General features: G+C 39.6%; 1 protein-coding gene across 2 annotated transcripts in view; it reads right to left on the bottom strand.

The window, feature by feature from the left end:
• dtn (transmembrane protein 132C dtn) overlaps positions 1-12,683 on the bottom strand; it is a 138,361-nt gene that overhangs the window by 10,666 nt on the left and 115,012 nt on the right. For both annotated transcript variants that reach the window (XM_046620628.2, XM_046620629.2), the window contains exon 5: positions 5,418-5,561. In XM_046620628.2, the coding sequence (XP_046476584.1) occupies positions 5,418-5,561 (144 nt within the window). The remainder of the gene's footprint in view (positions 1-5,417; positions 5,562-12,683) is intronic.

Raw genomic sequence — 12,683 nt, 5'->3', positions numbered from 1 at the left:
GCTGCGAGAGTGATCCATCGAGTTCGTGGGACGAAACTTTACGACTATGAAATGTTATTGACGGAAAGGTTTGCACTGCACGGTCATCGATCAGTCACCGTAATGGTTTGCAGGGATCTACGGCCTATCCACCCTCGAATGCTTGTTAGAAGGGTGCGGATGACAGGGCGGACTAAAAATGAAATGATATTTGCAAAAAAAAAAAAAGAAGATATTGAAAATGCACATCGCAAAATTTCTGCCATCATCTTGCAGCCTGCCGATGCGTTGATAATAACAGTAAAACTTCTTACGGTTCAATTATAATAGCGAAATGATTTCCCAGAGAGAGTACGGATGACGTAAAGAATTTACGAACTAAGTTACTTTGGAAATTCAAATTTTTCAACAAACATTTAAGGGGGGGGGGGGGGGGGGGAAGGATTTGCACTTTCGAAAAATCGAATTTTTTTGGCCTTATCTTATTGTTAAACATTTCAAGAATATATTCCCAAAATTTTAAGTCGATCCGAGCAAAACTCTTGAAGTTATTGTCTAGTTAGTCTCCTGCCCTTTAACACTATAGCTCTGACAGCAGGTATAAAGCTTATTCACTTCTATCGTTCTGGTCCATTATCCTGTTTCGAGAATATTTTATTCAGTAAAGACAGGTAAGTAAAGCCATGAAGACATATTTTATATTTGTATGCATATACTATACACTGTACAACATTTTAAAACGAGAGACGAGCGTCAGTTTGTCGTTGTACGTTGGATCGTGCGCTTGTGATTTTTTCTCAAAACTACTTTTTCAAAGTCCGTATTCACTGTCATTTAAAAACTACTCGACCGATTCATTTCAGACTTGGTACACATTTTCTACATATAAAATACCTCCCCCCAACGTTTAGTTAAAATTTTTTTTTTTACATTAAGGGGGTTTCCCACCCACAAAATGGCGGAATTTTTCGCGGAAAATAGCAGTTTACACTTTAGATGGCCACCAAAAATTTTTAAATGAATGAAAAAATAATCATAGAACGCTGGGGGGAGGATTTGATGATACTTTGACTAAATTTTAATGGTTTTTGATTTCAGATAATTTCCGACCGAGATATAGTGAACACCGCAAATTGTTTTTTTTCTAAGACGTTCTGGGGCAAGCTCTGTCACCGGCTTGGTTTCAACATTTTCGCATGAAAAAATTACAGAATATTATTAAAAGTATACTTAATAATGTACAAAAGATTTCAATAAATTTGCTCAATCCATACTTAAAAAAAAAATCACGAAAAAAGTGTTTTTTTTTATGCTGAAACCCTTACCCCCCCCCCAAGCTACGTTTCGTTTCGTTCACCTGGCACGACTGTCAAGAGTTAACTTCCCCTGTTTCGGATCGAAAATTCCATTTCACACTGTAGAAAAAATCGTGTATATATATATACATATACGCGTATATAGTGATAAAATTCGTACGGCTCCCGGGAGGATTCGATTGTATTTCTTCGGAGACAGACAGTCAGGCTTTTGCCGCCGCCACGAACTTCATTTCAACTTTTAAATTTTTCCAAGTACGTCTCGACCGTAGAGTTATGGGTGGATGACGGGTGCCGTCTTTCTGTCTCACGTTTGTGACATACAATTTTCCGTTTTAACATCCATTTGCACAGCCTGAGAGTCCTGACGTATTTTAACCGAAATCAAATCGAGAAAACTTGCCGGGTTCAGGGTTTTTTCAGTATAACGAAAAAGAGCATGGATATCATAGGGGGTCAATTGCTCTAGACGATTACTCGGCAGTTTAAACTCGTACAGCTAACGAAGCCTTCAGAATTTCTTGCTGCAGTAACGAGGGATTGAAACTACGGAAGAACTCTCCACGGTCAATCGGTAATCGGGCGCAAGTGATTATAAATAACAAGAATCAAGCTCAAGTAACGTTTTCTTTTTTCTTTTTTTTTTTTTTTACGCTTAATTTTCTACCATATTTCGTACAGCAAACGCGTGATTAATTGCGATCACTAAGAGGTCAACGATCATGAAAGAATGTATGTTTCTTTTCTGTTATAATTTCGTAAAAAGAAGAGATGCTTTCGCGCAGTTCTGAAATCGCATTAAATTTACATTTTCGTTCCCGTTCGCGCGGTATCGGGAATATAGGAAATTCGGATAGAATTCATTAAAACAAACGACCGAGAACAAAAAGCTTGGAATATTTGGCCGGCGAAGCGAGACGGGGAGAAATTGAGTGAGATTGGCGCTTATAATGCGCAGGATGAAACGTCGACCGGGAATAGCGAGCGGCGTTTTCATTTTCCGATTTATTCATCCATGGACTCGAAGGAGGGTGTTTTTGAACGTCGCCAGGGTAGACAGAGAGTACACGAGTAATTAAGCCGGCTGGTAATTTTCGTTTCTACGGAATTAACATGAGAGATTGGTAGGAGGAGGGGTTACAGGGTACATCCTCAAAGAGAAAACAACATCGTCAAAATCACAATCATTCTGCAAAACAGGTATTGCGTTACATCGAGATTTCGTACGAAGCGCTGTTTCCTTTGCCCGCATCTCCGCGGTGTTCCCGATTAAATTTCAAGAACGAGCCGGGGTCTCAGATTCACGCGGGTGAATCTTGAATCGACTAAGATCACTCTCAGTTAGTGCAAACAAGCCCCGTTTCGCGAATCTGGAACAGAATGTAGCGGATGAGGTGATGCGAGGTGAACAGTCTCAAGATATCTGAGGGTAGCTGGATGGATACCCATTAATTCCGGGCAAGCTCTTCCCGTCGCGGATGGAGTGCCAACCGAAAATCCACTGGCCTAAGTGCTCGTTGGATAGGAAATTCTGCCCGACCCGTGTCTCTGGTTGTCTAGGAGCGTAAAAAATAGGGGGGGAGGGGGGGGGGGGGGGGGGGGGGTAGAGAGGGAGAGAGAGAGCGGGTCCAGCGTGCTGACAATGAGCCACCGCGACGTGGCAGAGGCGAAGAAAGAGTAAATTCAAAAGGTACTTTGTCACGCGACCGCCGCAAAACCGCGACCCCAAAGTTTCAACTTCTCTACAGTTTCAACTTTCGACTTTAATACCGTCTAGCGTGACCTCGGCACGTTTTTCAGACGGTAATATATTTTCCCGTCCCCGGCCGGTGTCCCAGAAAATCGTATTTTCCTTCCTGAGGAGAAGAAGGTTTCGGTTATAATACCGGTTTGCATTTCACCCGCAGGACCTCTCCTAGCCACCATGGAATTATTATCAAAGGAATCTTCACCCGGTTATTACTTCGCTAAACGGTTCAAGATACCGTGTGAATACGTACGCCGTTTGTTTTTATTTCAACTCCGACTTTTGTGTATGAGGCATTCCACCGTAAACGGACCCACGTATAACCCTCACCACCTGCTATTTTATTCATTTTTAAATATGATGTAGTGTATATAAAATAGAATACCATTTTTCATCGGGTTTTAGATTTTTTGGATAACGGTTTCGGTTTTTACCACTCTCAAAAATATAAAAACCAAATTTTCGGATGAATAGCCTTAATTGATTGGGGTTCAATTTTTCTCGGGAATTCTTTGTTGAGAGAATGAAAATTTTGAGAATAGCTTTTGGCTTAGAAGCCACAGGCGAAACAAGTAACTGAAAAGTGAGAAATAACCAATGGAATATAAATTTTTATTTTCGAAATTTATATACAATTTATAAAAAACAACGCAAGCAAGCGCCTAAGCACTTTTCAATGCTGAACAATTCTGTTCATCGTAGAACTCGTTCTCATTTTTAAACTCTTCGCAAGGATTTACGTATCGTGACTCTTTTCACGAGAAAACTTGGAATAACGATTTGGGACTGGTCGGAGACAAAAACCAAAAAATGACTCGCAATAAAAATGACTCACTTTCCAATGAGAACTGAGAAAATGCTAGGAGCTTCTATTCGGAAAACAAAAGCTGGGCCTCAATGGGCTTGGCAGAGGAGCCGGACCCAAAAACTGGAATGCTCGTCCGATGCCCCCCTTCATATACAACAACTTTTTTCCGAGATATTTTTCAATTGAATGCTTAGTTTTCGATATATTTGAGCATATTTAAAAAAATGGAACACCCTGTAGATAATGCTAAATTCTTATAAGAAAATAATTGAGAGGGCAAGTTTAAATCCAAGTTGTTTTTCCGTAAGGGTGAAAATCAAACCCGTGGTCCGAAAAATCTCAAACTCAAAGAGGGAAGAAATTTTTGTGCACTCTACACCATACTTAAAAATAAATAAAATGGCCGATGGCAGGTGAGGGTCTGACGTAGGTCGGTTTGGGGTGGAATGCCTCATATACACATTTTCGAGCAAAACGCGTGAAGTGATTCGTTCCTTAGTGTTAATTGCTGAGCACGGTTAAAAAGCAAACTGGGAAATCCACAAGTAGGCATACTTAAGGTTTATCGCAATTGGTACGTGAGTCACCTCTTCTCACGTTAATTGGTTCAAAATGACTTCTTGCTGCGACGAATTGGTTCAAACTCACCGAATAAAACATCACCACTGGAAATTTCGATCTTTGATCGGTTATTGAATACAGTGCAGAGTTGAGAAAACGTGTTCAAACTGTCGAGACGCGCAGTGAAACTTTAATGAAATACTTTGAACATCTCTTTCAAGCTATATTGCGCCATTTCTCGGCTTCCGGGCGATCAGGAATACCGATAAAAATTCAATTTTTCAGCCACTGTTGCTCACCGTTTCACGTGAAAAGTTGCATTGTGCATTGTTACGAATCTGTGAAACATTTTTCACCTCGATACCTAATTAAAATATATTTCGTCGTACTTCAATGTCTTGAAGTGAAAAATTCACTAAGCGATAGTGAAAACTGCGCGACTCTAAATCGAGTGAAATCTACAGTGAATTTGTTCACTCCAAGCGTTTGGAGTGTAAAAGTTTACTCTTAAACAGTGAATATCGGCTCCATATTGCAAGTTGTGCGGTTTTCACTACAAGGAAATTTGGAGAGTACAATATTGAAATCGTCTCAATTGACTCAGTGTGATTAGAAATCGTATAACTATTCGGCAGGGCAACGTATGAAATTCTAATTAGGAGAGAAAGAGACAAGAAAAATAGATAACGCGTAATCAAGGAGAAAGGGAACAAAAAGGAAACACTGAAGTTGAGAAGATTCGTTGCGGTATTCCGGGGTCAAACAAACTGTTCGCAAAGTAAGAAAAGAGAGAGAGAGAGAGAGAGAGAGAGGGAGAGAAAGTACGCAGCGATTGTACATCTGTACACGTATAGAAGTCGAAGTAAAGTAAGGAGAAGGGAAGAGAAAAGGATAAGAAACAGCCGCGCAATGCGCCGGGGAAACTTCCAGCCCCTTTCCTTTGGCCAACTTTTAAATTGAAAATGTCTCGCGATTAAAATAGGCACTCGACGATCGTGCAGCCTACCTTAAGGACACTCTCGTCCTCCGAGTGGCAGGACGACTGCAGAGTAACGTCGGCTACCTTTCCTGCCTGGCTGACTATGAAGACCTTCATCGCTTGGGAGACCTGGCGACCCGTCAAAACCGCGGTGTTCATCACCTCCCAGTTCTGAAAATAAAAAATTAGGAAACATCATCGGTTAGAGGGAAATTTGAAAATTTTGCAGTGTAAAAATATATGCTGTGTGGATTTTTGTAGAATATTTTTTGGTGGAAATCCGACGCTATTTCATGTTTAATATCTTAATTGACCACGAACATTGTTTTATGGTAGTGACCACACCGGCCACTTTACTTTAAAACATCGTCAATTTTTTACAGTTTGATTACAAAGTAACAAAGCTGCCTTTGGTGGATTCGACCAAAGTATGTCTCAAATTTCACCAAATTTGTTTGGTGAATACTGAATTTTCGTTGTTCGAAAGTAAAAATTCTTCCTAGCGTGTTCCTCGTTTCACCGGGCTCCAAGAGCCTCGCTGATAAGCCTCGGATCAACGTTGCCTCGATCCTGACGTTTATCTCAATTCCACCCCTCCTGTCATCGCTTGACACAGTCGAATGGTTGCAGGTCTTGAAACTGACGCGTACCTTGATTCAAAAATTATTACACTGAATTCGCGACACGGTGAAAGTACAAGGTCACACCCTCCTTTTTGTCCCGCCGTTTTACTTTTTATTGCCTTTGATGATAAAATCTGAAAGTTATTGGTTTCGGTCGCAAATCACTTTTTTCAACTTCAAACTCCCACGATGATCTCAAAAACGGCTGGATGAAAAATTTTTCAACCTACCTACATGATTTTACAACCAAATGATGGGCGTCAAATATTCCCACGTCCAGTTTAATTTTTGAATTTCCGGTTATACCGTAAATAAATAGATTTACAATGTTTTACCGAGAAATATTTGGCCGCCGAGTCTTATCAGTTTCAGATTTTTCACTCGCCTGCTTTCGAGATCGTTGCAAAAGTTTGCCGGACAGACCGACTGACTCTTCCCTTTTCACGATTATGAAAAGTATGGTAAAAAAAGCGTTTTTCCGGTTCGTTTTTCATCTTATAGGGCGAGTTACGAGGGGGTGAAGATAGAAGCCGGGCGACGCGTAACGCCTGGCTATAATATTTACGATTGGGAAAAATCGAGCAGGTATTGGATTCTTACGAGTGGTAAAGAGGATGAAAAAATGAATAATAAAATAATTACTTCCGGAGTTATACACACGTACTTTACACGTTTTCTTCCTATAATTCCCGTTATGGTTTCTTCGTTTATTTATTTGTTTCAAATTAGATTGGATGAGAGAAAATCAAAGATGAAATTCGAGCTTCCGAAACGTGAATTTCGCCGGACGATTTAGAAATTCCGGTTATATGTAAATTAATACTTAATGCTATGCTGTGTGGTGACCGTGTGCGAGTTTGGCTTGGGAATTGCTAATGAGGCAAAGCGTTACGTAACGAACTCGTCTTCCCGTCTCGAAAAAACCAAACTGTACCGGAGTGTAACTAGGTTTGCACTTAACATCCGGTTCGCGCAACAGACTTCCTAGTTATACCGTAGCCAACAAAATCCTGCCGACAAACATGCAGAAGTTCGGTACACGGTACGACTCCTCTTCCTCTTCCGACCACTTCCGTAACTGCACACATCCTCCTTGCCAATTCACAATCTGCTCTTACCACTTCCATACCTCGTGGAAATAATTGCGGTATTATAATTTATAGGTTATATTATAATATTTGTTTATAATTGGGGTGAAATTTTGCTATCGCGCGACATTCAAGGGATACACCTAAATCTAGGTGCATTATATATTGCTTTTTTTTAACCTAGTAATAACGCACGTTTTTCATGGTAGAAAAATTGAGTCACATCTGAGAATATATAAAGATATTTTTTGAGTCAAGGAGGTAAATAGAATAACGGTGTTTTTAAGCCGCGGAAAATGTTTCGGTTAATTCGGTAAATAATTAACGAAGGCTCGAATTGTTTATCCGTCAATTTCGGTTTATAGCGTCGTTGTAATTAATTCAATGACGCGAATGCCGGGAGAACAAATATACAAGGGTGTGTATAATCACGCGTATGACGACAAGACACCCCGTGTAATTATCCCTTTTCGTATCAGGGCGTGTATATTTATAGTCGGGCGTTTGTAGGGGATTCGAATTAGCCGTAGACAGACACGTGTATTGGTGTAGTACAAACTACGGTTCAGCGTAGGCAGATTAGCCGGTGATTATAATCATTTTGTACATGTACAGGGTCGTTAAGCGGCGGTGTGTGTCTACTTTGATTAGCGTCGATTAATGCCGAGGTTATATTCAAGGGTAATGTACCGTATAAAAATATCCCGTTTGCTCGAGGAACAAATGTGCATAACGAAAAATTTGACGTGTGCAAAGTGAAACGGTTTCACCAATCATTTTCTTCCCTTCTACGCCAGAATAAGTCTAAGGCGGGCCAAGAAATGAATTTAAATCTAAAGCTTGGTCTGGCATTCACCGCGAAAGGATAAAGTGGAATAAAAGTTGAACAACTCGGTTTCATTTGATTAAAAACACTGCAGAGAAAGTTCACCCGGCTTGTTGAGAATTCCAAGTTGATATGTCGGGTAATATTTCATCCTCTCGTCAGATTATTATCGTTATTACAGGACTATTATTAAACGGTTAGCGCTTTCATTTAACGCATACCACTCTCATACTTGGGACGTTTTTATAGGCGTTTCGAACGCCGCTGATCCGTCACTCGTAAAAGTAAACAAAAAAGAAACGGACGAATAAACGCGATATCAACAAAAACTTGTACCAGTTCAGGTATTTGAAGAGCAAAGATTATGATGAAATTCTTCAAATATCAAACATCCAACAACAACCACGCGGTTCTCACCGAGTTTGCCGGACCGAAAAGTTATACCGGGTGTACACACAGATATTATTCAGCTTGTATAATTGAGTGCGAAGTAAAGTAAAAGACAATTGCCGGGGTGGGGAATAAGCTGTAGAAAGAGGTCAGGAAGGATATTATCCGAGGAAATATTTGCAAGTGTTGCTGCTTCGCGATTCACTTGGCGTATCCGCGCAGGTATCCTTAACTTGCGGAGCTCGAGGAGTTCAGGTGGCAAAGGGGGATGTTTTATGACCACCTCGAAGCGTAAAAGAGGAGGAATGGGGCGCTCCCGAAAGTTGAATAATATTCAAGTTTAAGATAAATTTATATCGCCTGTTTGCCGAGGGGAAATAAGCTCGAAAAAACCGTGCGCACCTGGCGTAGGTACCTACAAACATTTTTCCCGACGAGATGCGAATGGCGTCGGTTTTGCGCAGGCAGCTTAAGGAGAAGAAGAAACAGCAATAGGAGCCTTGCTGCCAGGAATTTAAATCTCCAGCTGCTGCAATATCCGTAGAATCTTTTGATCTTCCGTTCGGCGAATCGAGCGCAAAGAGAACACGCGCGTTCGCCCGCTTCTATAAGACGTCGCTCACTCGGCAAATTTCTGCCGCTGCTGCACGCTCGTTCTTTACGGTATGCAGGCACCTATGTGCAAGCGTACTTCTCAAATCAGAGTACACGTAGTGCACCAATGAACGGGCAGAAGCGCAGAAAACGTCCCGCGTTATTCGCCCGAATGCCAATAACGCGAAAGCGAAAATAAGAAGAAGAGATGGAAAAGAAAAAATTGCTACAGGGGAAAGCCTCTTTCAGGCTTTTCTCCTAGGTATACGTGTATAAGATGCTTACCTACACGAAGCAATAAGGGAAACTATCCAAGTGCAATATCCTCTGACATTGCATTTCAACGGTTGAATAACCGCGGACACTGTTGTCTCTCTTCTTTTTACTTTCCATTGACTTTGTCCGACATTAATTTTGAGACGAGAGAGTGGGAAAAATCGATTTTTTCTCTTTCAAGCTTTCCGCGCATCCGATAAATGGTTAGAAAAAATTCTGTACGAGCAGCGAGAAGGTACGATTGGATCTATCGTAAAAAAATATCGATAAAAGCAAAGTATAAGTTACAATTTTTACATATATTGTATTAGACTGAATCAAAAAAATTGACTGTTTTTTTTTTTTTTTCTATCAAAATTCAAGTCGAAACGATTGTTCCAAATGACGAGAAAGAACGACGTCAAAGTTCGAGCTTTTAATATTAATATTAAGAGGTGCATCATTGCGATTTTCTATTTCTCATTTAAAGAACATGGGAAATATTTTTGATAAACTTTCGAATTTGATAACTCGTCCATGACTTAGTGTACTGATAACACCAGAACGTATTTTTCTAGGGAATTGAATGTTCTACAAAAAAAGTCTGTCATCATTTTACGCCAAATCTACTCTTTCAAAAGTTATTTAAGATTAAAGTTGAATTTACAGTAAAATTAATGATTTTTTTTTACTTTTTCAACGAAATTATCAGACTAGTTGTGTAAAATTTTGTTGAACTTGTTTGACAGAACGTTTAAAATTATTTGTGACAATGTTGTTGAAATTCCTTAAGGATCTTCAGAGATCTTAATACATGTCAAGGTTTTTCAAAATAAATTTACGTTTAAATGCAAATAACTAAGAATGCAGCATTACGCGAGTGTTGATGATAAACAACAAACGACAGTATCGAGTTGACGGCTGCAAAAAGAAAAGATCCGTTTCAGTCATTTTGTAGTGCATAGTTTTCTGAAAAACAAAACGAGCCATCGTAGAACGAAATCGAACGAATTTGATAAATATTTTCAGCAATTTCAAAGCGATTTGAAAGGAAAGATCGATAGATCTAATAAACTTTCAAGTATAATTGGAGTATTTCTTCTTTTCGTGGTATTTCTAAAGCGATATTCACAGCTTGTAAATACAATAATGCGATAAATATTTAATACACTACTATATTACAATAAAATTAATAAAAGGCTTTGATTTTTGGGCAAGGAATCTTTTTGAGATGAGCGAGAACTCGAGACTGCACCGGGTTGGAATTTCGGTGTAAATATAGCGCGCGGTAAATTTCGGTGAAAAATGTTCAGTAGAGGTTTATAGCCTGACTCACGTCTGACTTGGCCTGGATTCTACTACTGATAAGTAGAAATCCACAAATACGCCGCAGCGTCGCGGCGTCGGCTCGACGTCGAGCTTTGTGGAAAATGGGCGGTCAGGGAATCGCCTGGATCGATGCTGAGAAATAATAGTTATACGTTCTTTCACTGCTCTGATAAATTAAAAATACTTCTCGGGTTTGACGTGAATACGTATTCGATTATTTGCCTCTCGAATCCTTCTCTGGTTTTTTTCTTTCTTATTTTTTTTTTCTTCTTTTTTTTTTTTCTTTCTTCTCAAATACGATTTACAAGAAGAAGTCGAACACGTCGTAACTAAATTCCCGTTACACGTAAACTTCCCGAGAAGTTTGTGGGATGGAAGAAGAATGCCGAGATTGTTCGCAAGCTTGGGTTGATATAAAACTGTTCTCCGTCACCTTGGTATTTTCATTTAGCATCGGACGACGGGGGAAAAACACCGTCGCGGATAAATCTGGGAAAGTAAGCCGCGAAGAATTTTCGAATCTCTTTTCTCGATCGACGAAAACGAGGAAAACGAGGAAAACGACGACGCGCGATTTGTCGCCGCTGAACCAAGATTAAGGAGAAACCTTCTCTCCGCCTCTTCGCCACCTCTGCCGCCCATTTTTTTGTTCCCTTCACAAATAACATCGACGCAATTAGAAAACTTTTCGACGTAGTTCACCGGTTACTTTTTCATGAAACCCCAGCGAAGGTTATGCCTGCAATTTTTCACGTTCCGAATTTTCCGCAATATTTAGATGTCGCTAACCTTCTCTTTTCACGTCTTTCTCGCTAAATTTTATGATACGTCAGATGCGCGTAATAATAGTTTAACTAAAAAATATTATAAACTTAAGGGTGGAAAAAGTGATACAAGAATGTGTAATTAAATTGAATAAATTGAAAAAAATTTTATCCAACATGGAAAAATGTATTGTATAACAAATCGCGCTGTAAATTTAATTATAAAGAAGGTTCAGTTTTCAGTAACCCAAGGAAGATCGCATTACTGTTTCGTTCTTAAAGTTTTAACTATATTAGTAGTATTGTTTGTGGATAAACGAATGAGATATTATTCTAATTAAATCCAGCCGTGTTGAGTTTAGCTTGAGCTTCGAAACTTTGTCGATTCTTAAGCGTAACTTCGGACCAGTTTCAGGGTAAAACTTATAAATGATCGTCTATAGCATTGGTAAATGATTAATCGAATGATGTAAGAAAAATCTAATTTGTTAAGGTAATATTAAAAAATTCTAAAAGAATAGTTATCATTACAATAGCGGTTTAAATTATCTTGGCGTTACAAGACAGTCTTGTTACAGTAACTACTTAGTGTGACTATTGTTGTCAATAGTAAATCTTCTGGTTACTGCGAACATTGAATCTGTTTACTAGTTTCCCATATTTTTTCAGCTAATCAAGTACTCAACATCAATTTATTATTGCATAATTAATAAGAATAATAACACTCGGTAGATCGCCTGGTTAGAGTTACGAAATAAATTTTTACATTTTGCTTAGTTTTATTAGTTGAAAAATAAAAATCAGCGATTACAAGTAGAAATTTCTCTCGGCGCGCCACCACGATTACACTAAATTTTGACACAAAAATTATTTGATCTATTTTTGTTTTATACCGTTCGTAGAAGAGTTTGAAAAGCGAGCGAGAATAAAATATGATGTTCAGAAGTGGAAATTTGATGGTAGAAAGAAAAGTTTCCAACCCGTTTCAAGGCTCCAGCCTGCAGGGCATAATTTTGCGATATTGATTCGGGGCGCAGGGTGTAACGGATCGTAAATCCATGGGGGCGGCGGTATTTGAGCGTTGGAAAGAAAGTGTGCTTTGCTGATGACTACCCTCTTGAAAACGGTGGTGCCGAATTGGGGGCGCCGCCTTTGCAACCCCCTATTTAGGTGTCCGTAGTGTGATGTTTCCCTCCGAGTCTGTGTCTCTGACCCAGCGCTGTTTTTACTTTTATTAGCTGTCCGCCATAACCGTTCCTCAACGAGGATGAGAAGAAAAAGGCGCGCTAGAGGGTCGAAGAACCACCTCCCATAGGATTGACGGTCCTTTTTCGCGTTCGTCGTATACGAGTATCCCACTAATTCATCGAGGCAATGTTCATTTAGTTACCTACCCCAATTCAACTCGCATCTAATTAAGGTCA

This window comes from Neodiprion pinetum, chromosome 4 (assembly GCF_021155775.2).
Source record: "Neodiprion pinetum isolate iyNeoPine1 chromosome 4, iyNeoPine1.2, whole genome shotgun sequence".
NCBI lineage: Eukaryota > Metazoa > Arthropoda > Insecta > Hymenoptera > Diprionidae > Neodiprion > Neodiprion pinetum.
This window is presented reverse-complemented; position numbering and strand designations above follow the sequence as displayed.